At 40.5% G+C, this 24,954-nt stretch overlaps 1 protein-coding gene across 2 annotated transcripts; it reads right to left on the bottom strand.

Moving 5' to 3' along the window:
- Position 1: 1 nt before the first annotated feature.
- si:ch211-203d1.3 (protein phosphatase Slingshot homolog 3) lies at positions 2-23,617 on the bottom strand. 2 transcript variants are annotated; one of them, XM_034181156.1, is made up of 17 exons: positions 23,464-23,617; positions 22,456-22,707; positions 19,841-19,878; positions 19,540-19,720; positions 12,889-13,004; positions 12,680-12,748; positions 11,354-11,419; positions 9,031-9,213; positions 7,275-7,368; positions 7,003-7,131; positions 6,728-6,774; positions 6,469-6,615; positions 5,746-5,946; positions 5,348-5,540; positions 4,828-4,920; positions 4,644-4,742; positions 2-1,219 (listed from the first exon to the last, which is right to left on the bottom strand). In XM_034181156.1, the coding sequence occupies exons 2-17, from the start codon at positions 22,501-22,503 to the stop codon at positions 1,073-1,075; spliced, it is 1,851 nt and encodes a 616-aa protein (XP_034037047.1). In that variant the 5' UTR covers positions 22,504-22,707; positions 23,464-23,617; the 3' UTR covers positions 2-1,072. The 2 variants fall into 2 exon arrangements, with proteins under 2 accessions (XP_034037047.1, XP_034037048.1); XM_034181157.1 differs by having other exon boundaries at positions 7,275-7,371; positions 9,034-9,213.
- Between the last annotated feature and the right edge of the window lie 1,337 nt (positions 23,618-24,954).

Here is a 24,954-nt window from a genome sequence, read left to right as displayed (position 1 = left end):
GAATAAAATCTATCAGTCTTTTTTCACTTGGTGTTTATTGAAACTGTGAGGTCCAAAATAAATCGTCAAGGCAGAAATAAAAATGGATGGTGTTGAAACATAGTACAGCATCACGATGGCTCCGGTGGTGGCGGGATTATAAAGTGCATGTTTTCATACTGCTGATTATGCACATGCACCACATTAGCTAAAGTAGACAAATAATACCAGCATGGAAAACGTACAAGAAAGACAGTGCTGAACAATTAAATGCACAAGAAACCCCTGAAATTAGGTGGGTATAAAACATGCACCATTCAGTGATGTACGTGTGCCTTACACATACTGTGGGGGGCCACAATCACACTGTAACCACATGAGAAACTTTACAAGATACACATTTATCCACCATCTGACAGTTAAAACACACCGGTGCCATGTCAGACATTCTCAAGTTGAAGGCACTCGTACAGTAAAAAAAACTTCTGTGACAGACTGCAATTTCTCAAATAATAAAAAAAGGGGGTCTTCACATACTGCCATTAAAATGCTTGTATCATTTTCACATTACAGTGTTTGACAAAGTTTTGTGCCGTAACTTGGTCAATAATGCACGCGGTTACAGCCGCAGACTAAAATTATTTAACAGTCTCAGGGGTTTAAAAAGGAGCTTGAAAACACCTGAGACCAGCAGCAAACAGTTTCAATGTCTGCAGATGAAGATTTAAAAAAAATGCTTGCATAGATTTAAAAAAATCTGGAGTGATGGGATGGAGGAAAGCAATGGCATCATATGAAGCAGGGACCAGTGAGTGTACGGTTTGGTGTGTCAAAATTGAAAAATCTAGAAATGCAATACACAGTGGCAATAACTCCAGCTATCATGTGTCCTGGATTTTGACTGGTATCAATACTGCAGTAATACAAACTCATCTGAACAACAGTAAGCCACCAATTAGAGGAATCTGAAAAGAATAAGGGACCTAAAATATAAAGCTAAGCAGTTGATAAAAGTCTTTGCATGTTACCATCATACTACTGAGAATCAGAACCATTTTCCATTAATGCTTCCCTCCACCTTGTATTTTGTCCTTTATAGATCTTCTGTTTCATTTAGTCTGCCGTCAGGCTTGCTTCGTGGTTCAGGTGAAACATCCACACATGCTTTCTGGTGAATCAGACCTCGTCGCCCTTGGCTGCGCCTTCTCTGCCCTGGAGACCGCTTTGGACTGCCAAGCAACTTTAACAAGAATTGGGGGGCATTAGTGAAATTGAATAAAAAAAAAAAAAATATATATATATATATGTCTTCTATCATTCTGTCCTGTGGTGTGCACCAAGGTTCCATTCTGGAATCAATTTTATTTGTGTTATATTTGCTCCCACTTGGACACATCGTGAATACTTTTGGAAATATGTCATTGTTATGCAGATGATATCCAGCTGTATATTTCATTTACAACTCAGAGTGTTGCTAAGGTATCTGTCTTTCAAAACTGAACCAGATGGCTATGTTACTTAATAGAGCAAAAATTGAATTATTGTTTGTGTCTGAGATGCATTTGTTCCCTCAGTAATTATGAAACTTGGAACCTCTGTCTTCTTTAGTTCACTCAACAGTCAGAAATCTGGGTATTACAGTAGTGTTCAGAATAATAGTAGTGCTATGTGACTAAAAAGAATAATCCAGGTTTTGAGTATATTTCTTATTGTTACATGGGAAACAAGGTACCAGTAGATTCTCACAAATCCAACAAGACCAAGCATTCATGATATGCACACTCTTAAGGCTATGAAATTGGGCTATTGGTATAAAAAAGTAGAAAAGGGGGTGTTCACAATAATAGTAGTGTGGCATTCAGTGAGTTCGTCAATTTTGTGGAACAAACAGGTGTGAATCAGATGTCCCCTATTTAAGGATGAAACCAGCACCTGTTGAACATGCTTTTCTCTTTGAAAGCCTGAGGAAAATGGGACGTTCAAGACGTTCAGAAAAACAGCATAGTTTGAATAAAAACTTGATTGGAGAGGGGAAAACTTATACGCAGGTGCAAAAAATTATAGGCTGTTCATCTACAATGATCTCCAATGCTTTAAAATGTGCAAAAAAAAAAAAAAAAAGATGCGTGGAAGAAAACAGAAAACAACCATCAAAATGGATAGAAGAATAACCAGAATGGCAAAGGCTCACCCATTGATCAGCTCCAGGATGATCAAAGACTGGAGTTACCTGTAAGTGCTGTGACAGTTAGAAGACGCCTGTGTGAAGTGAATTTATTTGCAAGAATCCCCCGCAAAGTCCCTCTGTTAAATAAAAGACGTGCAGAAGAGGTTACAATTTGCCAAAGAACACATCAAACTGGCCTAAAGAGAAATGGAGGAATATTTTTGTGGACCGATGAGAGTAAAATAGTTATTTTTGGGTCCAAGGGCGCAGGACAGTTTGTGAGATGACCCCCCAAAACTCTGAATTCAAGCCACAGTTCACAGTGAAGACAGTGAAGCATGGTGGTGCAAGCATCATGATATGGGCATGTTTCTCCCACTATGGTGTTGGGCCTATATATCGCATACCAGGTATCATGGATCAGTTTGGATATGTCAGAATACTTGAAGAGGTCATGTTGCCTTATGCTGAAGAGGACATGCCCTTGAAATGGGTGTTTCAACGAGACAATGACCCCAAACACACTAGTAATTGAGCAAATTTTTGGTTCCAAACCAACTAAATTAATGCCTCGCAGATGTGAAGAAATCATGAAAAACTGTGGTTATACAACTAAATACTAGTTTAGTGATTCACAGGATTGCTAAAAAAAAAGCAGTTTGAACATAATAGTTTTGAGTTTGTAGCGTCAACAGCAGATGCTACTATTATTGTGAACACCCCCTTTTCTACTTTTTTATACTAATAGCCCAATTTCATAGCCTTAAGAGTGTGCATATCATGAATGCTTGGTCTTGTTGGATTTGTGAGAATCTACTTAATCTACTGGTACCTTGTTTCCCACGTAACAATAAGACATATACTCAAAACCTGGATTAATCTTTTTAGTCACATAGCACTACTATTATTCTGAACACAACTGTACATTTTACCAGGCTCTCAATTTTGATTCACACCAGCCATCTAATACAATCTTGCTTCTTCCATTTACAGAACATTGCCCATCTATGAAACATCATGTCTCAAGCTGAGCTGGAAATGATCATCCATGCATTTATTTTGTCATATCTCAGCTATTGTAATTCGTTGTTCCCTAGCCTCAGTAAGTCTTCTCTGGATTGCTTACAAACATTCCAGAATGTGACTGTAAGGCTTCTTACAAGGTCCTAGGTCTAAGAGGTCTCTAATTTAATAGCTTTCAGACTGTTGTTAGGCAGAAGAACTCCCCTAAGGTTTGGTGCTCGGTTGTGCTACCTGGTTCACAGTCGCCTCTGCTGATTGTGAACAGTTTTTCAGCCTTGGATATGCCTATTGATAGCTCCCAAGCCCATGGGTGACTTCTACCCTTATTTCCAGGCCAAAACGCTGCGGGTTAGTGATAGGGGATACTATTACCCACAAAGTTAAATTACAGATGCCAGCTGACATTAAATGCATTTCTGGGGCCAGAGCACCAGACATTGCCTCTCACCTTAGGGTGATGACGTTGCACAAGGATAGTCAAAGGAACACAACACTAGATATAGCCACATAGTTATTTATGTCAAGGCCAATGATATTAGGATGAGACAGAGGTCACAGAATAGACAAAAATAGGACTTGTGACCTCGCCAGAAAGATGTGTTGGCATCAATAATCTTTGGTCCCTCCCCTCTCAGGGTAATGAAGAGGCATTTAGTAGGCTGATGTCATTGAATAGGTGGCTGGTGTAGTTTTGTAGGCAGCAGGGCTTTAGTTTTATTGATAACTAGCCCTCTTTCTGGGGATGCTGTGGCTTGCTGATGCCAGACAGAATATACTCTACTGGCGAAGATGCTGCCATCTTATCTGCAAACTACAGAGAGGGTAACATTAGGACTCTACAGCAAGCCACAGAGCAGGTTATTAGAGAACTCGCAGGGCCTACTATTAATGTGGATGTGGAATCCATTAGCTTCATGGGGAAATTAGTGCAGAAAATCCACTGTCAAGGAAGAGAAATTTTTAAAGTTGAGACTGTGGCCTGTTTCTGCAAACGTATCCATAAAGAGCATAAAGGGACATGTTTTGCTAATTTAGTTCCCATTACTACATTGGATAACAGTAAACTGAGGATGCACCACTGGCTGTTTCTGCAATGTCAATATTCCATGTCTGCTACCTTCAACCCGTGTGGAAAACTAATTTTAGGCATCTTATATATATTACTCTGGAACCACCCCAAAATCCCAATAGTCAAAATGTCAACCCCAATTAGGTCCTTAGTCTGGGCCTCATCAAATTAAGGTCACTGTCATCAAAATCACTGTTGCTAAATAATCCAATTATGGGCAGTTATTAATTTTGATGACTGTAATTCTGACATAATTCACCCGGTTTGGGTGCAATTACCCTGAAATAAAAGATTATTTTCTCTCAAGCAACTATAACCCCAGTGCTGAGACATATGTTCAACACTCAGCCCCTCTTAAAGTATCAGTGTATAAGCAAACGTTTTTCAGCATTCTGCTTTGTTTACCTGCAAGTGTCCTTTGTTTGTCTCCTCATCATCTAGTTCACTAATAGACTGCATGAGGGAAAAGAGGTTCATCCTACCACTGCGATCAATACTTGGCACCTGTGGATGATAAGGTTAAAAACACAAGATTTAAAAAACAAATTAAAAAAAGGCAGCAGATGACACATAAGTGTAGTCTGAGGACCTTTTCTGGTTTGTTCACTGTGATGATGGGGCTGGCTTCTGCTGGCGCAGACTCCTGTTTGGTTTCAGGCTGGGGGGCAGGCTGTGTGAAGACCTTGTTGCATATGATGAAGACATTTTGAAGCAATAAAGGCGAGGCAGAGGTAAAAAAGTTTTTAACAGCTGGCAGCACATTAAAGGGCAAAAATAATATAATAATAATATATAATATAATATAATCTTAGCCACATTAAATACTGTTAGTAATCTGTTTATAAAAGTCAGTCATGCAGGTAGGAGATACCTAAAAGTTTACTGCAACAGCAGCTGGACATGTGTATCGCAACAGTTTGCAACAATTGCAAGTTAATGCGAGTGGGTGAGTATATGCAGGACCGGACTTGGACTTTATCTTATACCTTGTAGATTGTATTGCTGTTTTGGGTGTATAGTGGGTTTTAACTCTCAGGACGGCTACTCAAAAGACTTGTCAAGAATGAACGTCTGAAGCATCTATTCATCTATACTTTGTTTTATTTTACCTCGTTTTCTTTTGAATAATCATTTTCATCCAGACTGTCTTCACTTTCTTCTTCTTCCTCATCCTCAAGTTCTTCCTCATCTTCATCTTCTTCATGTTCAAGCTTTCCTTCATCCCCTCCCTCCTCTTTACGTTGAGACATTTTCCTTTGATCTCTTGACCTGCGTCTCCAGAGGGCGCTGTGTCGCTGCTGACTGGAGGGTAAATGAACAAACAGCCATTAGGCAGACATGCTGTGTACACATAAGCTTGAAAACTTAAGAATTTACTAATCTGCAAAGTGAAGGCAGAGAGCAGATAAAACATAAGACGATATTTTATTGGTACCACTTTAAAATCACCAGTTTTTGTGACAGAATTCAGCACACTATAAACTTTTTAAACAGTTTTAGGGCCGACCTTGCGATGAGAATGCCGCTGTAGGTCTGTAGCTGCTTCATAAAGCCTTCGTTGGGCTTGATAATGGGCCGGTGTTCACTGACGTAGGCCAGCGCCACATCCAGTGACCAGTGTTGTTGCTTCATGGCGTAGGCAATTACTGTGGATGCAGAGCGAGACACGCCCATCTTACAGTGGACCAGCACCGCCTGTCCGCTCTCTCTGCAGTACAAAGAGAAGACAACATGCTCATTCTGTGGGTTTGGAGATTTTGTTCAGAGTAACTGGCAGCAGTTCTGACAAGCAAACCGAACTGGATAAGTAGGGTGACATATTTAAGCTCAGAGGTTAATTTGTCTGGAGGGTAATTGTCAGTTTCTCTGTCAAAGGTGTGGAAGGCAGCTTTGTGTTTCCTTTACATGGAATGTTGACAGTGTGCAGACAAGCAACTCTGTCACTCAGTATGGTTTGTTCAACACTGCTCACGTGCCTTAAACTGAAAGATAAATCTGGCAATTTGCCACTGAAGTAAAAACAGGAAATAGTGCAACAACTTGGAGGCTCGTCACGATTTGGGTATTTCGTGTGTAAACTTTTTACCCTCTTTGGGGTGACTGGAGCTACTGTGTTTGAATTTTTTTTTAACAACTAGAGTGATTCAAGTGTTTCAAGGTGGTTAATGAAAGAAACCTGAAAGCAAAGTGTGGTAGGACTTTAAAAGGTGTTTGGGGAGTTAACAACCACCTGGCAGTGTTGATAAAGTTGTATGTGTCTGTCCAGTGAGAGAGCAGGTCGGTGGCTTCCACGTCGTACACTCTGACATTCATGTACGTGAACGACTCGGGGAAAAAGTTGTCAATCTCCCTTGTTACATTCAGAATGTAGCCAATGCTAAAAAAAAAAACAAGGTGACAAAAACACATCTCAGCTCTGTTTCCAAATGATGCATCAAAAGAAAACAGAGGGTGGCCACAACAGAACATGTTGAGGTCAAAACACTGACTTGTTTTTCTGCATCTCCTCAAAGTTGGCTGCATTCCATTCAGAGCCCTGAAACCAGACAGATACAGAGACAGTTAAAAAAGAAACTGCAAGCGGAAAATAGACAGTCCACTGCCCTTTCGTCTTCTTTATCGCTATTGACACACAGCTTCCACAAAAGGGAAGTTAGTCACATGACAACATCCTGACAAAAATGCACTTCTGCCAGTTTAGTAACCAAGGCTTCTCTGCACAGTCTTAAAATGAAGATCAACAGTGTCTGTCTTTGCACCTCACCAGGTAAAGGTAGTCAAATATTTTGGAGGGTTTATCCATCTGAGCCATGGTGACCAGGATCTCGTTGTCAATGAACTGGTTGAAGGGTCTCATATCAAACCCTATCCTGGTCTTCAGTGCAGTGTGCACCTAATGTAGCAAAGAAAAAGATCATCTTTATCCAGGCATAAATATGATCAGTTTTTTTTTTAAATTCCCTCAACCCTATTTTACAGGAAAGCCTTCCCTTATTTAGCATTCTCTTTATATTCAAGCCCTACTTCCCCTCTCACCATTTTAGATGTGAGGTTGTCCAGATCTTCAGTCCTCATAATGTCTCTGAGATGTTCCTTTATCAGCCTTTCTTTAGAAACTCTGTCTATTGAGCTGGTCACAAGATAAAGTGAGAGACACAAATTAGGCTGCTTTTCCATTGGCTGTGTAAAAAAAGAAAAACACCATTATTACATTTCCCATCTGTCTTCACAACAAGTGATACCGGCTCAGGTGTAAAATCAAGTTTTGACTTTTTTTTGCTTTCGATCAGAGTAAGGTTAGGCTGCATGTGCTAGTGCCATGCATCAACACATACACAAAAACACAGCATCGCCCTGGGTCTTAGGCAGACAAACACTCCATCACCACCCCCCCAAAACTCTCTATCTGTAGTAGCCAGGTGAGCTGTTGCCATCTCATTGGTCTTTTCCAGACACAGGGGTCTTTAATACTGAGGCATTTATAGGGTAGATCACACTTAGAGAAATGTGCCATATGGCCAAAATACTGGAGCTGATATTTCCTCAAAAATTCAAGTGGTACATCTCATTTGTATAAGTAACTGTTCAATTGACACAAACTCATTCCAACAGTACCTAGTGATCCTCTGAAGAGATCTAGCACCAACATCACCCAGTCATTGCCTTGGGGTACTTGGTTTGTGTCTAAGTCTTAGAACCACACAGTGAGACAAGAAGCATTTGATCGAAGACAATTACAAATTCAAACACTCAAATTCCTTACTCAACGTCTCATGCTACAATTCATGTATTCATTAATTCTGCAAAGATCATAGCATCATCCCCAAAGTCCAACAAAAGCACCCAAGCTGCTGGCCTCAATAAACTACCAAACGTCCAGTCCATGCAAGCATTGTACAGAGCAGCACCCAGACTAGGTTCACTATGGAACAAGCACATGTCTGGCTGAAAAAAATGTGTCAAAATAGAAAGTGACTGTCATTTCTCTTTAAATCTTCCTTATCGACAAAGTTTCAAAATAACTTAGAAGAAGAGGGGGACAGGGGTTTGTGACATGACCAGTTCAATTCCTGAGCTGGAACACCATGTTTTCTTTCTGTCCATACAGTAGTCACAAATAAACGGGAAAAGTTATAATGAGGAAAAACAAGAACGATAAAACCATTCTGTTTTTCCACAAAGCCGTAAACTACACTCATTTTGTATTGTTGATCAGAAACTAAAACATGATAAGCAGCACCTCTAAAGCTCTTTTTATGCTTCTACTACTCAGTAACTCCATGGCCACGCAATCGCTTCAACACAGGCATGAACCTTTCATAATTCTCCATTGGGGTTAGTTGGTATCCTAATGCAATTTACCGCCAGAACAGTAGGGGACATGACATTTTTTTGTGAAGACCGGCATACTTTTCCATGAAAGTCATTGATTGCGAAACCGGAAAAGTGAGATTCTGGAAATGATGAAGTTAGCAGATCAATCACAGCCTGTGCAGTGTCCTTCGTTTTGACATATAGTTACAATTTTTGGGAGGTGCACATCAAGCTGCGGAGAGGGGCTCAGAGGGGGTTTGCAACAACACAGGGGGCTCTGTGAGGCTACAGAGTAACATAAATTGGTCTGAACTCTGGACATTAAAGTTGTGTATAATTTGTCTGATGAATGAGGATTCTAGTCTATCTTGGGTATTCTAGTCATGTGGAAAAACAGCAGAGGTGAAAACTGTTTTCCATCTGTGAAATCACAAAAAGGATGGCACCGATTTAACAGTCAACCAGAGCAGATGCTTACCCCTGTCCATCACTGTCCTTGCGCACTGATTCCAAGTCATTCATGGCCTCCCACTCATTGAGACAGAAGCGATCAGACTCTATGTGGTGATTGTAGTGCTGAGCCCAATCCAAGCCACAGCCAGGAATCAATGCCGCCTTGACTGCACGCTCACAGCAACCATGCAACACCTGCAGCACTGACCTTCCATTGGGGGGGGGGGGGGGCGCGGGATCATTATAGAGGACAGTGAAAACATACAATCTGTAGGTACAATACACTGAAAATAAAGAGATACTGTGGGAAGAGTGATCTCAGCTTTAAACTGAAGTTGATGTTGACGTTTACTATGTTCAAAGACAATTGTGAAGCACGATCTTCATGTAATTACGCAACTGTGAGTGCAAACAAAGTCAATAAGCCTACATTTTCCAAGCATTTCCTGTTTGTGTCATGTTGTAGCCCACATTTCTGCATATCCAATGGTTTATTCTGTAACACCATATGGCAGCTACTCTGTATCTCGCGCAGTGGAAATGTTACAATTATGGATGTGCTGAAACAAAAATAAAACAAAAATGGTGCCAAATTGCCAAGAGACACCCTGAAATTGCCTATATGCAGCTGTACAGTGACAGAAGAATGAATGAGTTCCAAAAAGACAATGAAGATAATCTTTTCAAACCATTCACCTGTAATGTGCTTCATGGCAAGTTAATTTGTATTCATAAATTAATTGCATCTTCATGCAGGCAGGTATTTGAGCTCTGGCACCTTTTTGCAGGTCCTGAAAATTAAACTGTTTAAGTGCACATAACACAAAAGCTAATTTATCTTGTGTATATGTGTTTTCCCGCTGTGTGTGTATTATATATATATATATATATATATATATATATATATATATATATATATATATATATATATATATATATATATAAATACACACACACAGACACACTGAACAAAAATATAAATGTAACATTTTTGTTTTTGCTTCTATTTTTCATGAGCTGAACTCAAAGATCTAAAACATTTTCTAGATACACAAGTGACCTACTTCTCTTAAATATTGTTCCCAAATCTGTCTAAATCTGTGTTAGTGAGCACTTCTCCTTTGCTGAGATAATCCATCCCACGTCACAGGTGTGGCATATCAAGATGCTGATTAGAGAGCATGAATATTGCACAGGTATGCCTTAGGCTGGCCACAATAAAAGGCCACTCTGAAATGTGCAGTTTTGCTTTATTGGGGGGGTCAGAAATCCAGTCAGTATCTGGTGTGACCACCATTTGCCTCATGCAGTGCGACACATCTCCTTTGCATAGAGCTGATCCAGATGCCATCGAATATGAGAATTTGACCACTCAACTTGATTACAACGACGAACTGCAGTCAGGCCGAGTCCCCGATGAGAACGACGACCATGCAGATGAGCTTCCCTGAGACGGTTTCTGACACTTTGTGTAGAAACTGTTGCAGTACCAGTCCGGGTGGCTGGTGTCAGTTGATCTTGGAGGTGAACATGCTGGATGTGGAGGTCATTGGCAGGTGTGGTTACACGTGGTCTGCGGTTGTAAGGCTGGTTGGATGTACTGCCAAATTCTCTAAAACGCCTTTGGAGATGGCTTATGGTAGAGAAATCAACATTCACTTCATGAGCAACAGCTCTGTGGACGTTCCTGCAGTCAGCATGCCAAATGCACCTTCCTTCAGAACTTGTCACATCTGTGTCATTGTGCTGTGTGATAAAACTGAACATTTCAAAGTACCCTTTTATTGTAGCCAGCCTAAGGCACACTTGTCTTGACATGGAGGTAATAGTGTAGTAGTTAAGTAGTAGTTAAGCAGTCGGCTTTAGACCAGAGGATCCTCAGTTCAAACCCCCGTCTGGCCAGAACAGCACTAAGGGCCCTTGGGCAAGCTCCTTAATCCCCCCCTAGTGAGCGCCTTGCATGTTAGCACCCTGACATCAGTGTGTGAGTGTGTGAATGGATGAATGTGAGGCATTACTGTAAAGCACTTTGAGTTTCTGATATAGATAGAAAAGCGCTACATAAATGCAGTCCATTTACCATAACTATAATACTCATTCATAGGTTCAGAGGGAGTTTATCCTTACCGCTGTCGCCTGTGTGCTTGCTCTTGGGGTTGGTAAGGTTAGACCTTACTTGTGTGAAGCGCCTTGCGACAGCTTTGCTGTCATTTATTTTACATTTTTATTTTTAGTTTGGCATGAAAGTGTTCTTGAATTCAACAACAAGGTTGGTGTCCACTGTATTATTATGTGCAGTAACAGCGTTATAATAACAGAGAAAGGCAACTGACTACATTAATACTCACCACATGGTCTGCATGGAAACAGGCTTAAAAATTCTGGTATCTTCTGCTGAGGTCACAGTGAATCCGCTGTAACAGCAAGAGGTGTGATGTTAAATGCAAGCTAAAATAATGAAATGAGCAACACCTCTCCAAAAAATGAGGAAGTGACGTACTCTGTATCACAAAGTTGACAGTTTTAAAAAGAACAAGCTGGCCCGTTAAAGCTCATAAAGCTCGACTGAAACATAAGAAATTACAGCTTTCTGAGAAGAGTACATCCATTTCTTTTTATCTGTTAAAAAGAAGATCTTTCAAAGTACCTTAACCACTCAGAATAATACACCCTACTTGTTGTGGATTGACCAAAACAACAATGGTGTTTTATATTTGCTTATGAACAAAATACACCCATGCAACATTTTGTTTTGACAGTTGCTACAAATATGGTAAGAAATAATAAATTTGGGCTCTGTTAGTCTGCAATGGGTTTGGTTTACCTGGTTAAAAATTCAGTCTGATCCAATAAATATAGGCAGGAGGACATTCATGTTTTATGGTTTTGGCCCAATTTGAGCCATTTCCATTTTCGGAGGAAAATGTGGATAGAAATTCTAAATTCTAGCTCCATTAATCGAGGCCCCTCTGGGCCTAGTTTACACGGCAGCAAATATAGATTGATCTAGTAAGAATGTTTGGAAGAGAAGCAATTTTACATAAAAGGTGACAGACGATGGAGAATCAGTAATACCATTAGCTCCGCTGATGATCTTCAATCAGCGGTGCTAAAGACAAAGACAAAATTTATTCAATTATTCAGTGTAGATGAGAGAGTGAATTAAATTAGCAGAGTTGGACGTGTGATTAATGTGGGCATGCTGGTGTGACACGGCAGCTCATCAAAGCCTAGGATATGAGCCACCGCACAGTGCTACTCCTACTGTTTTAGGACACGCTAAATCTCACTTCCCCGCTGAAGCTGAATGTCTCCTTCTTCACATCCTCTCTCACATGCTGAGCGTCACAGGCTAAAGAGTTAGCACGTTTAGCCTCAGCAGTCAGACAGTACTATAATACAGCTCACAACACCTCAGTTGGCTCTAAATTGAACATTAGTATGCATCATTAGTTTAAAAAAAAAAACAGCTCTACATGCTGATGTTTGAGTGACAGGAGCAGTTGTAATTTATGAAGAATGTTTTGACTCCATAAATAGAAACATTACTCATTGACATCAACTCTGGACAGAATCCCAGAAATCAAATTTCAGCATCTGTACTGTAAATTCTCAAAAATCCTAATGGGATGCTTTTGCACTCCATCCTTGCTCCTTTTCACAGTGTTTCATACCCGCTTCCGTCCAGATACACTTGTGTGTCGCTCCATATTGGCAAAACCAGGCCGATGGTGCAGTGAATGCTGCAATGTGAAAGCAAAGAGGCATGGTGGGTGTTCAACTGCCTGGCCTTTGTTTGTGAAAGTCAACAAGCAGTATTTAATTACTCTAAGTTGTACAATCTCGATGACACTCCACTCTAATATTGTGGTTAAACCCACACCTGTCTGAGTTGGGGAAGTCCATGCCGAGCAAGATGGTTTCTTCTTTGTTGTTGAGGGTGGAGACGACAATCAGGTACCGGATTCTGACTGAACTAACTGACTCCAGCTGCACCGCCTGCAGGACAAAATGCAGGAGGACAAACACAAAAGGGCTGAAGGAGGAGAAACAGAAATAGAGTTCACAGGGCTCATTCAGTCAGGTTCTATTAATATACAAAACAATCACAGTGTTGCCATTTGGTGAGGTTGTCTTTTAAACCCCACAAATCCTAGATGATTACATCTCGTCCAAAATAGTTCTGTGCAGAATGTTTTGAGGGAACTGCATGATTGCTAGTGCTAATCCAGTTAAAAGTACCATACCTGTGTTTTTACATTTAATCCATAAACTTCAAATATGGTTAACTGTAAATTACCATAGCCATTTTTTCCCCAAAGCAGAAAAAATTGTTTTTCACCCTACTATCCATAAAGCCTCTGGATTTAATTAAATTTCAGTATGAAAATAAACTTGTTGAGACTTCAAAATAATAGTTACCGTTTTACATTGTAGAATCACTAGCAGATTTAAAAGTACATTTTGAAGAAGGAAAAAAAAATCTACTCTAGTTTTTGCAAGCACTTAAGGAATAACTCTATTATAATGACTGTGAAAGCAGGTCACTGAATAGCTGGCCTCTCTCTCTGTGCCTGGGTTTCAGAATCTATAGCATGTCTATCCCAGAAGAGTGATCATTCTGACCAATCCTGAAGGTTTTTTTTTTGACAACTCTTCCTTATCCAAAGTGAAATGCCATATTTGTAAGATGTCACATGTTCACAATATAAAACATTTTCAAGTATTCAGCAGTTGTGTGTGAACAAGCAACTTGACAATTTAGTGGGAGGTTTTACCATTGGTTATTTTTTTGGCCTTCTAGATTAAGGTTTCCTTTTATTCTTTGTCTACATCTTTTGCCTGCATTCATGTGATGTAGAGTTGTCAGGGGTGGATACCCCAAGAATGAGCAGTTGCAGCATTTTCCTGAAAGCACTTCTGCTGTATTACACGAGTTATCATTACCCCTAACCTGCAATAATGCAAGTAGGATTTGTTTGGCTTTTCCACAGCAGATCTGCATACTGATTTGGCACACGTTTTCAAAATTCAAATTTATTCATTTATATAGCGCCAATTCACGACAATATCGTCTCAAGGCGCTTCACAACATAAAAACAGTTAAAAATTTAAAATACTTTAAAATCCGATCTTGCAGAAACAGGAAGCCAGTGCAGGGACGCCAAGATTGGCGTAATGTGGTCAAACTTTCTGCTCCGTGTCAAAAGTCTGGCAGCAGCATTCTGAACCAATTGAAGACCCCTGATCCTGGACTGCAGTAAGCCAGAGAATAGAGCATTACAACAGTCCAATCTAGAAGAGACAAACGCATGAATCAAAGTCTCAGCATCAGCCATAGACAGAATAGGACGAATCCTCGCTATATTTCGCAAATGAAAAAAGGCAGTCCTTGTAATGTCTCTAATGTGGAGATCAAAGGACAATGCAGGATCAAAAATTACTCCAAGGTTCCTCACTTTATCCATATGATGTATAACACACAGACCTAAGCTAAATGCTAGCTGATCAAATTGATGCCAATATCTCACTGGACCAAAAACCATAACCTCAGTCTTATCAGAATTTAAAAATAGGAAGTTACTACACATCCAACTTCTCACTGATGCAAGACAATCCTCCAAGGACTTTATGTGAGTAAGATTACCAGCAGTTATTGGCATATACAATTGAGTGTCATCAGCATAGCAATGAAAGGGAATCCCAAAACACCGCAATATATTCCCGAGGGGTGCTACATAAAGAGAAAAAAGCAAGGGGCCCAAAACGGATCCCTGAGGAACCCCAAACTTCATGTCTCTACGATCGGAGGAGGTTCCATTACACAATACACAGTAGGAACGACTAGACAGGTACGACGTCAACCATGCAAGAGCAGTTCCAGTAATCCCAAAGTGATTCTCCAGCCTATTGAGTAGAATATGGTAATCCACAGTGTCAAATGCAGCACTAAGATCCAGCAGCACCAGGACCGTAGTGATATCCGAGTCCATTGCTCGCAAAAGGTCATTCACTACTTTAGTAAGTGCTGTCTCTGTGGAGTGAAATCTTCTAAAAACAGACTGCAGTGGCTCAAAAAGATTATTCTCAGTGAGATAGTCCACGAGCTGTCGCGAGACCACTTTTTCCAGGATTTTAGAACAAAATGACAGATTTGATATCGGTCTATAATTCTTCAATACACTAGGGTCGAGATTAGATTTTTTAAGTAATGGTTTGATCACTGCAGACTTAAAACACCTAGGAACAGATCCACAAGTCAATGAGAGATTTACAATTTCCAGCACAGTTGGTCCAAGAATGGGCCACAAGTCCTTAAACAATTTCGTTGGTATAGGATCAATTAAACAGGTTGTGCTTTTAGTAGACGTCACGAGCTTCGTCAGTGCACCTAATGAGATACCGTCAAAATCTGTGAATCTGGATACCACCTCAGTGGGCGCATCCACCTCCACAGCAGTATGCAGTGGTTGGGCCAAAGCCTGCTGAGATATACTCAACCTAATATCCTCAATTTTCTTCTCGAAGTAATCCAAGAAGTCCTGTGCTGAGAAAGGAGAGTGAATAACAGGTGGCTGTCCATGAATAAGAAATGCTACAGTTTCAAACAAAAACTTGGAATTATGCTTATTTTTATTAATCAATTCAGAATAATAGGCATGCTTTGTAGCCAGTAGTGCCTGCTTATGATCCAAGACAGCATCTCGCCATGCAAGATGGAACACCTGTAACTTAGAACTACGCCATTTCCGTTCAAAACTTCGAGCCTTCTGCCTAAGGTCACGCAGGTAACCAATAAACCAAGGTGAGCATGCCTTGGGAAGGCGTGTCCTCAAGAGAGGAGGCGCAACCTTGTCCAGTGTGGCCTTGAGCGCTGAGTTCAAGCCATCTGCAAGACTATCTACTGATTGAATATTCTCTAACCCTGAGGCCAAAATTTCAGGCAGTCTGGCCTCGAGTTCTATCATAATTAAAGGAGTAATGCGTCGCCGCAAAGAAAGACAAGGCTTTCGATCCACTAGGCGCGGCAACATAAATGCACACTTAACAAATGAGTGGTCAGAGATCACCGAGGCAAGAGGCAAAATGTCAATGTTTGTGACAGCAAGGCCACGTGTGAGTACCAGATCAAGGGTATTTCCACTAATATGTGTTGAATCCTGAATACATTGCTGGAATCCCAGCGCATCCACAAGTTCCATAAATGACTTACAAAGGGGATCAGAGGGCTTATTTATGTGAATATTAAAATCACCAATAATCAAAATGTTGTCCACACTAGCTGACAGACCAGAGATGAATGCACCAAATTCATCTAAAAATTCAGAATATGGGCCAGGAGGCCTATAAACAGTGACAACATGGCATGACTGATTTCCGTACTTCTGACCCTGACAATATGTAGCATCATGGGCAGAGCGGAGAGTCAGATGCTCAAACGAATTATATTTATGCCCCCCGACAGTCAAGAAGGTAAACTTGGATTTATAGATAAAAGCAACACCCCCGCCTTGCTTCGCACAACAAGACATGTGACTGAATGTGTACCCTGGTGGGCAGGCCTCATTCAGAGGAAGAACAGCTGTGGGTTTGAGCCAGGTTTCACATAACCCAATCATGTCCAAATTATGATCCATAATTAGATCGTTAATCAACAGGGATTTTGAGGACAAAGATCTGATGTTAATAAGACCCAAACTGAAGACTTGTCGGTTTGACAGACTGACATCTTTGAATAGGCCTGAGTATCTTAAAATCCACTCCACGTTTTCCATCCAGCGCCCGGAGAGTGTCAGGAACCGCTGTCGTCACATCAGGACTACAATTCCCAGAAGCTGCAGCGCTCTGATGACGTGGGCGCCGAGCACCGATGTGCTCAGCTGACCAGATGACCGGCACGGACGACCCAGTTCGATGGAACACAAACTTTCTCCGGGAGCCTCTGTGGACACAGCGACGTCGGCGGAACAAGCCAAGCTCTCTGATAGTGAGAATGTTTTTAATGCTGAATACCCTTCCTGATGCAACTCCACATTACATGGAGAATGGGCAGGGGTGGTCTTCAACCGGGAATCTTCTGCACTGGAAACAAGTGCACTAAGTGCCTGCAGGACACTTTAACTGACCAAATAAAATCAATATTTATGGTAAATGAACCATTCATTGTATTAAGTGCAATCAATTGAAGCTTTTCCAGCAGCAATATGGTTTCATGCTGAGAAAGGGCACTACAGATACAATGTTTGCACTGAGAGTGCTGATGGAGAAATATAGAAAAGGCCAGAAGGAGCTGCATTTTGTGTTTGCAAATTTAGAGAACGCTTATGATGGGGTGGCAAACCCCCCCCCCCCCCCCAAAAAAAACAAAACAAAACAAACAACAATGACAGAGACTGGAGTCACTACTATTATGTTTACCGAGGACATTGTGATCTGTAGTGAGAGTAGAGAGCAGGCTGAGACTAGCCTGTAGGAGTGGAGATGCACTCTGGAGAGAAGGGGAATGAAAGTTTGTTGTAACAATGTGTGTGAAAGAAAGGGAGTACAGTGGAATACAAGGAGCAGAGGCAGTGAAAGTAGATTAGTTTAAATACTTGGGGTCAACTATCCAAATCCATAATAGAGAGCGTGATAGAGAGGTTAAGAAGTGTACAGGCTAGGTGGAGCTGATGGAGAAAGGTGGAACAAGTGACTTGTCACAGAATACTTTCTGCAAGAGTGAAAGGGAAAAGTTACAAGGCAGCAATGAGACCCACTGTGTTGTACAGCCAGCGTGCCCAATCAGTTAATCGCGGGCTGAGCTCCAGTCGATCACATAATGGGAAAAAAAAAATCTCATGCGCTTCTTTCTATCTGCACGTGCGCAGAGTATGGTTGCTAGGTTGTAAATAAGGACTCGAACGCAGAAGCAAGAGTAGAGGGAGAGGATACTACACTGGCGGAAGCTAAAAACTAAAACATATCATTTTCATTCAGAGTGGGAGGAGAATTATTTTTCATGTATTCAAATGCAAAGTCCATCAGTCTTATCTGCAATCCAAATATGGCTTTAACAAAGAAAAGGAATTTGGAGCGGCATTTCAAGACAATCCACAAGAGCTACAATACAAACTTTCCAGCTAAATCACCTCTGCACACCCAAAAAGTCCAGGGAATTGAAAGGTTGGCTAGCAGCACAATACTCCATAAATATCAAAGATATGATGGTTGTGGCTAACAAGATTATGTGTTCTGTTTGGGCCAGGAGTCTGCAGAGGCACAGTTGGCGGTGCAGAAAACACAGATCTGCTGCTGCACATAGACGTTCAGTGGCTCAGCAGAGATAAATTTCTGGAACGGTTTTCTAAAATGTTGCCCGAAATTGAAGAATTTTTGAAACATTTAAATCATGTTGAATAGGAACAGTTATAAGACAGTCAGTGGCTCTTTGGATTAAGCCTTTCTTACCAACCTGACTGACAAGCTCAATAACTCGAATCTAGAGCTGCAGGGTAAAGACAAACACGTCATCAATATGATCAGCTCTGTGAACACATTTAAAAGCAGGTTGCAACAGTGTGACCTGCAGAACTTTCCACACATGGACACAGAACTTAAGCGTCAGGGAAAAGACTGTGAGAATACAAGTTATGATGATCGAGTTCAGAGCATCTTATCAGAATTTGACACTCACTTTACTAACTTTGCATCCATTGAGCCTGTTGTCAGTTTTCTCTGTTTTCCATTTGGGGAAAATATAGATGTGGACTGTATAACGTACAAAGTTGCATCACTTTTCAATCTGGATATCTGTGCTATTGGGAATGAGATCCTCACACTGAAAAATGATACTGAGCTCAAATCCACAGTAACACCTGACATGAATGTCCAATTCTGGAATCTAATGCAGAAAGAGAAACACCCCAACCTCACGCAAACTGCACAGAATGTGACTGCACTTTTTGGATCAACAACATATTTGTGTGTCTGCCTTTTCACATATGAAAATCATCAAGTCAAAATACAGATCCACCAGGATTGATGACCACCTTGTGGCCTGCTTATGGCTGACACTCAGCTCATACTGTCCAGACTATGAGAGACTAGCTTCCTCATCTCAGTGCCAGAATTCCCAGAATACTTGGGAAAAATCTCACGGCACATTTAAAGAACTTAGCACACACCTCTACCAAGGCTAAACAATCACCCTTATCTTGTCAAACAACTATACAAGTATAGTAGTTCAAATCACGTAATGGCTGTTCTCGGTCACAGATTTCTCTCAAAATCTGTCGGCCCACGTTTGCAATAAATGTCATCAAAGCAAGTTTAAAAACTTCAAGCTGTTCTACTGACAAACATGCAAGCAAGCTGAAGCAGTCCTAAGTGGTGTCAATAACACATACATGAACCCCTCTGAAAACCCGAGTGACTGGAAACAATGTTTTGACACTACTTTTATGGTGCCTCATGTATCAAACCAATCTCCAAAAACACACCAAAACAATCACATCTCTGTTTTATTTCCTAGAACAGTACATGAACAAGTCCTCACCAGCTTGATGGTATCTTCTGGTCTGAGCAGTTCAACCATGGCATGAATGCGTTTGTGCCTCACATCCGAAGACCCAACCCCTTCCTTCGGTGGTTCATTGTATGTTGAAGAAGTCTCATCATGAAGCCTGTCACCCTCTTCCAGCAGAACGACCGCCCCCTTCACGAGAGCAAAGCTCTCCCTGAAAATTGAGATAATGCTAATGCTTTAGCAACAAGCCACGCCATGCTCACTGAGCAGCTGGCAACAACTGAGCTGTGGAATGTGCTGACATTTATAGAGCAACACAGATGTAGTTTACCTTTTCTGAAGTCTCTGCCTTCTTATGCTGCTTTCATCCTTTAGAAACAAAAAGAAATCACAACATGGCATTCTGAAAAATACTTCAAACCTGAAAAGACTATACCTATACGTAAGCACTGCTACAAGGTCTACGCTCTGCTGTGTCTCTTGCCACTTCCCTATATTTCACAAAAGTAACATTTTTTGCTGTATAAATTGGAGCAGAGATATTCAATCTAAATCAGGGTGCTTTAGTTGAGATTAAAAACCAATGCATTTAATTTGAAATGCAACCAAAAAGCATATTTATGGAAATAATTGCAGAATTGCAAAAAATTAATAATTATTTGGCAAGTGCCAAGAGCAGATATGCGATGTTACTCCTGTTGCAAACTGTGGGAAAAAATTAACCAACAACATTCAGTGCTCTACTGCTGCGGTTAAATGTGGTGAAACACATGAGACGCAGCAGATGACAGGAGTGAAGAGGCAAGCAGAAGAAACAAGACATTAATGGGGAAGATTAACCAGTGACAAATTAAGAAAATAATAGTGGGGCAGAAGGACAAAAAGCAAGAGAGAAAGAAAGAGAAGCAGCTGGTGTTACAAAGAATTAAGGACAGCGACAACTGAGACTGTAGAATTACCTGTTATGCAACTGACAAGTCCAGACAGTCAGAAAACAAACAAAAAAAAAAAGGATGAAATGAAAGATGAAATGTGGGCAGGGGCTAAGAGAGGAATGATGAAGGCTTTAAGAAGATGATAAAGGGGGGGGAAAAGAGAAAACAAGTTAAGACAGAAGAAAAATTTTATGAAAATACATGTAAAACATGCACCCACAGTAGGGTCAGGAGGATTTCACTGGTGATTAATTAATGAGTTTTAATGCAGAGGTTACACAGCAACACCCAGGTCTTAGACATAAAAATATATAATCTTCACTAAAGACTGTTAGAACTTACGGAAGAAGACAAAAATCATAGACAGAGGCTGATGATAGTGTTTATATGAACACACAAGAGAAAGAACTGTAAAGGCAGTGATGGAATACAAACAGATCTAATCACTCACTGGTATTGCTGTTTGTAATAACTATGAACTACAGTTCATTCACTCAGATGATATTTTAACTAGGATCCTCATAGTCTAGCGTCTGCTTCAACACAACTTATACTACAACTTTTTAAATCATGTAGATTTGGAAAAAGCCATTCATGCTTTTATCAGTTCTCAGCTGGACTATTGCAACAGGCTTTATGTTGGAGTCTCCCAGTCTTCCCTTAGTCGACTTCAACTGGTTCAAAATGCTGCAACACGTCTGCTAACTAACATGCGTAGACACAACCGCATCAACCCAGTCCACTATGCTCTGCATTGGCTTCCAGTTGAATTTATTTTAAAATTCTTATGTTTGTTTTTAAAGCTCTGAATGGTTTGGCACCACCATATTTTGCTGAGCTGCTGACACACCGGGATAAACCAGAGTTCTGAGATCTTCTAACCAGTGTGCACTAGAGGTTCTGAGGTCCAGATGCTGCCACTGGGGAGACCAGGCTTTCTCTGTGGCTGCACCCAGACTGTGGAACAAGCTCCCCCCGAGATCCGCACCACCACTGATTTGGGTCTTTTAAAATCTAAATTAAAAACCTTCTTCTTTAGAATGGCTTTTTCACAACCAGCAGTGCTCTGGCATTTTATTTGGTTCTTATCTGTAAACATTTTGGATATATATTTAAAATTTTTTAAATTTGCTTGTTGTCTTAACTTATTCTTTATGTTTTTATCTGACTGTGAAGCACTTTGGTCATCCTCTGGGCTGTGGAAAGGGCTATATAAATAAACTTTGATTGACTGACATACCCAGAACCAAAAATATTAGGACATTGATGAATTTTATAATTTTGCCTCTGGGTTTTAATAAAATAACCGCACTAGCCATTTAGGAATTCAGCCATTTGTATACACAGTCCCTGCAGACCCATAAGTAGACAAACTAAATACAAGACTGATATATATATATATATATATATATATATATATATATATATATAAATTCAGCCACTTTTCTTGTGATAAGTCAGGGGATGGCATGACAAATCTGTCTAGAATAGGTAGTTGTCAAAAACAGTAACTACTGGTAGGTAATTAGTGAGGGAAGACACCATGGCAGCTCTGAAGATGTTATAGTCTTCTGTGGTTGGAAAAACTGTAGATGATGCAACTTTTGTCTGTTGCACCAACAGTCACAGCTTTGTGGTGGAGTTACACAAAGAAAGATTTTACACAAAAGAAATCAGATCGAATTTAGGCTCAAGTTTTCTGTGCGCCAAAGAGCAGATAAAGTTTGCATCTTCTTTTCAAGAAAAGCCTTATGTGTACAATCTGAAACTGAGCGACTAGTCTAAACTACAAGCACATCCTGATTGTTTAAGTTCAACTCCACTGTGCTGGTGTAGAAGAAAAATTACATAAAGAGATATCACTGTACTAAAGCAAGCTGTAAAATGAGGATTTCCATCAACGGATGCTCATAGATATTACTGCTTTTCAGACAGAACCAATAGCTTGTACATTAAATAGAGCATTAAAACACAAGATGCAAACAGTTGCTTGCGGTGTTAGTGAACCTACTGGATCAGTGGAAGTGGACGGGATTCTCTGCACAGTCAGCAGAGCCATTACACACACCAGCTCTCTGTCCACTAAACCTGATGTTACTGGAGGCCTCAGACAGGATCTGCAGGTTCCTCAGCCAGAAGTGTGCCGTGAGTGAGTCAGCGGTTGGCTACTTTTTGTTGAAGTGACACAGTAATTCAGTGTGCCAGGTTTGTTTACATCCACAGAGGAAGAATCTGAAGATCACCGGCTGTCTGGATCAGAGTCCTGTTAAAATGAAGGTTTTGGTTTGGTTGATAAAAATTATGTAAAAGATGCCTAAATGACAAACTTCTCACATATAAATATCCCAGAGAATAAAGTGCGCGCGCACACACACACACACACACACACACACACACACACACACACACACACACACACACACACACACACACACACACACACACAGCATTAAAGTTATTTCTACTGTAGTCCTCAACCACAACCAAGGAACATTAACAAAAACAAATTAAATAATAATTTTGAAAAAAATATTCAGACTACTAAGTCATGCACAAACAGTGTTGTGGTCCTCAACCGCAACCAAGTTAACAACAAATAATAATAATAATAATAATAATAATAATAATAATAATAAATAATAACAATAATTTAGAAAAAATATTTAGACTAAGTCATGCACAAACAGTGTTGTGGTCCTCAACCGCAACCAAGTTAACAACAAATAATAATAACAAATAATAATAATAATAATAATAAAAAAAAAAAAAAGTATTCAGACTATGCACAAGCAGTGCTAAAGTCTTCACATGAAGTGTTCATAAAAAGAAAATCTCACCAAACATGAGTCTGTTGACCTTGTATTTAAATATTTTGCGATAATATAGTGACTTGTGTCATTATTATTAGCAGGCGAGTTTTTAGCTTTGCTGTAGATGAAGCTAACAGCTGATGGTATGTTAGCCGCTGCCACCTCCAGGATAAAAATGCACAAATAAATGAATAAAGGTCATGTCTCACCTTTCTTTGACTCTGTACACGATCTTATTTCCTGCTTTAGCGCCTACTAGTTGCGGCTGCTCCTTATTCAGCCTTCTGCTGCTTCGATGGGGAAAACAATCTCACAGTTTACAACCGGTGACGTCACACGCAAGCATCTCTGTCCCGTGGGGACCCCTAGCGGCCAGTATTTTTGTTTCCAAATTTAGTAAAAAAAGAAAAAAATCAGCTCCTTGGAAAACACGCTCCGCCCCTTTATTCACACGCACACCATAATGTAATGTCAAATATTACACCTCACATATTTTCACCAGATTTCCTTTAAAAAAAAAATCATTTAATTAGAAAAGCACCTCACTGAAAAAGAGTTGTTGCTGGCTCTGTTCTTTCATCTGTTCAAGAAAATCAGTTCAAGCAATGCACTGGCTTTCCATTCAAAATGCAAATTCTAGGATCAAGTTTGGGAAGCCCGAATCTAAAGGTCTCACAGGTATCCTACAGTTTTACAGGATGTTGATCTGATGCTGGAATTCTTTTTTCCTGTAGGAAGCTGCTCCACCAGGTCCACCCTTGAAGGCAGCAACACAGAAAAAAACAAAGCAAAACAAAACAGGACAGACTTATGAAGGGCAATTGCAGTTTATTATCAGTTTAATATCCGTTTATCATCCTTGTTGGGATGATGTTTCTGTGAGGGAGACCTTTGATTCATAGCTTTGCTCTGTGATTGTTGACCACCCCACTAACAGGGCTCATCAGGAAATCCTGGTGAAAATGTCTTAAAGCTCCTCAACTTTGCAAAAACTCACAGACTATGCGTTGATGGATCTTTGTTTCAGCATCTAGAGCAGCATCACTGGATGTTGTATTCTAATACCTATGGAAACTGATCATGTTGTCAAGGTTAAATGGAGAATTCTGCAGATTTGTACCATCAATAGAAGTGCCAAGTTTGGGAATCCCAACCACAGACTTTTTAATGTCTTCCTTGAGGATGCAGTTGAAGTCTCACAGACTCCCATCTAGTGTCTAAGATTAAATCTGGACAGAATTCAAGATTAGACTGTTTCACTGGAGTATTCTCGCAATCTGACTGGAGGACTTGCAGACACTAACACAACTGGTTTGGCATATGGGAGATCTTTTGTGACCAGACCCTGAAAGTTACAGGGGATTGTATTGAAGCTGTCAGTGTCTATATGAGGAGGTGTTTCATATCCGAGGGCACTTGTAGTGCTCGGCTTGTTGGAAATACAAGTCTTTATTGGGAACTGAGAAAGTGGGCTATGATGTCCATCAGAGTAGTAGAATCTGTGATCAGGTGAGTTTCTATTGGTGGTCTAGTGACTCTCAGCATTCTTACAGAAGAATCAAAGCAGTTTGTTCTTCCAAATCCACACCTTGTTCCACCACAAGGATGGTGGGTGATGTCCTGGTCCTGACAGAGGCTTATGCGTTGTTGCCCATTAGCCCAACTACTTTGAGTATTTAGATAAGGCAGAGCCTCCTGCC

This window comes from Thalassophryne amazonica, chromosome 11 (assembly GCF_902500255.1).
Source record: "Thalassophryne amazonica chromosome 11, fThaAma1.1, whole genome shotgun sequence".
NCBI classification, from domain to species: Eukaryota; Metazoa; Chordata; class Actinopteri; order Batrachoidiformes; family Batrachoididae; genus Thalassophryne; species Thalassophryne amazonica.
Note: the sequence above shows the minus strand (reverse complement) of the source record. Positions and strands in the feature narration are given on the sequence as shown.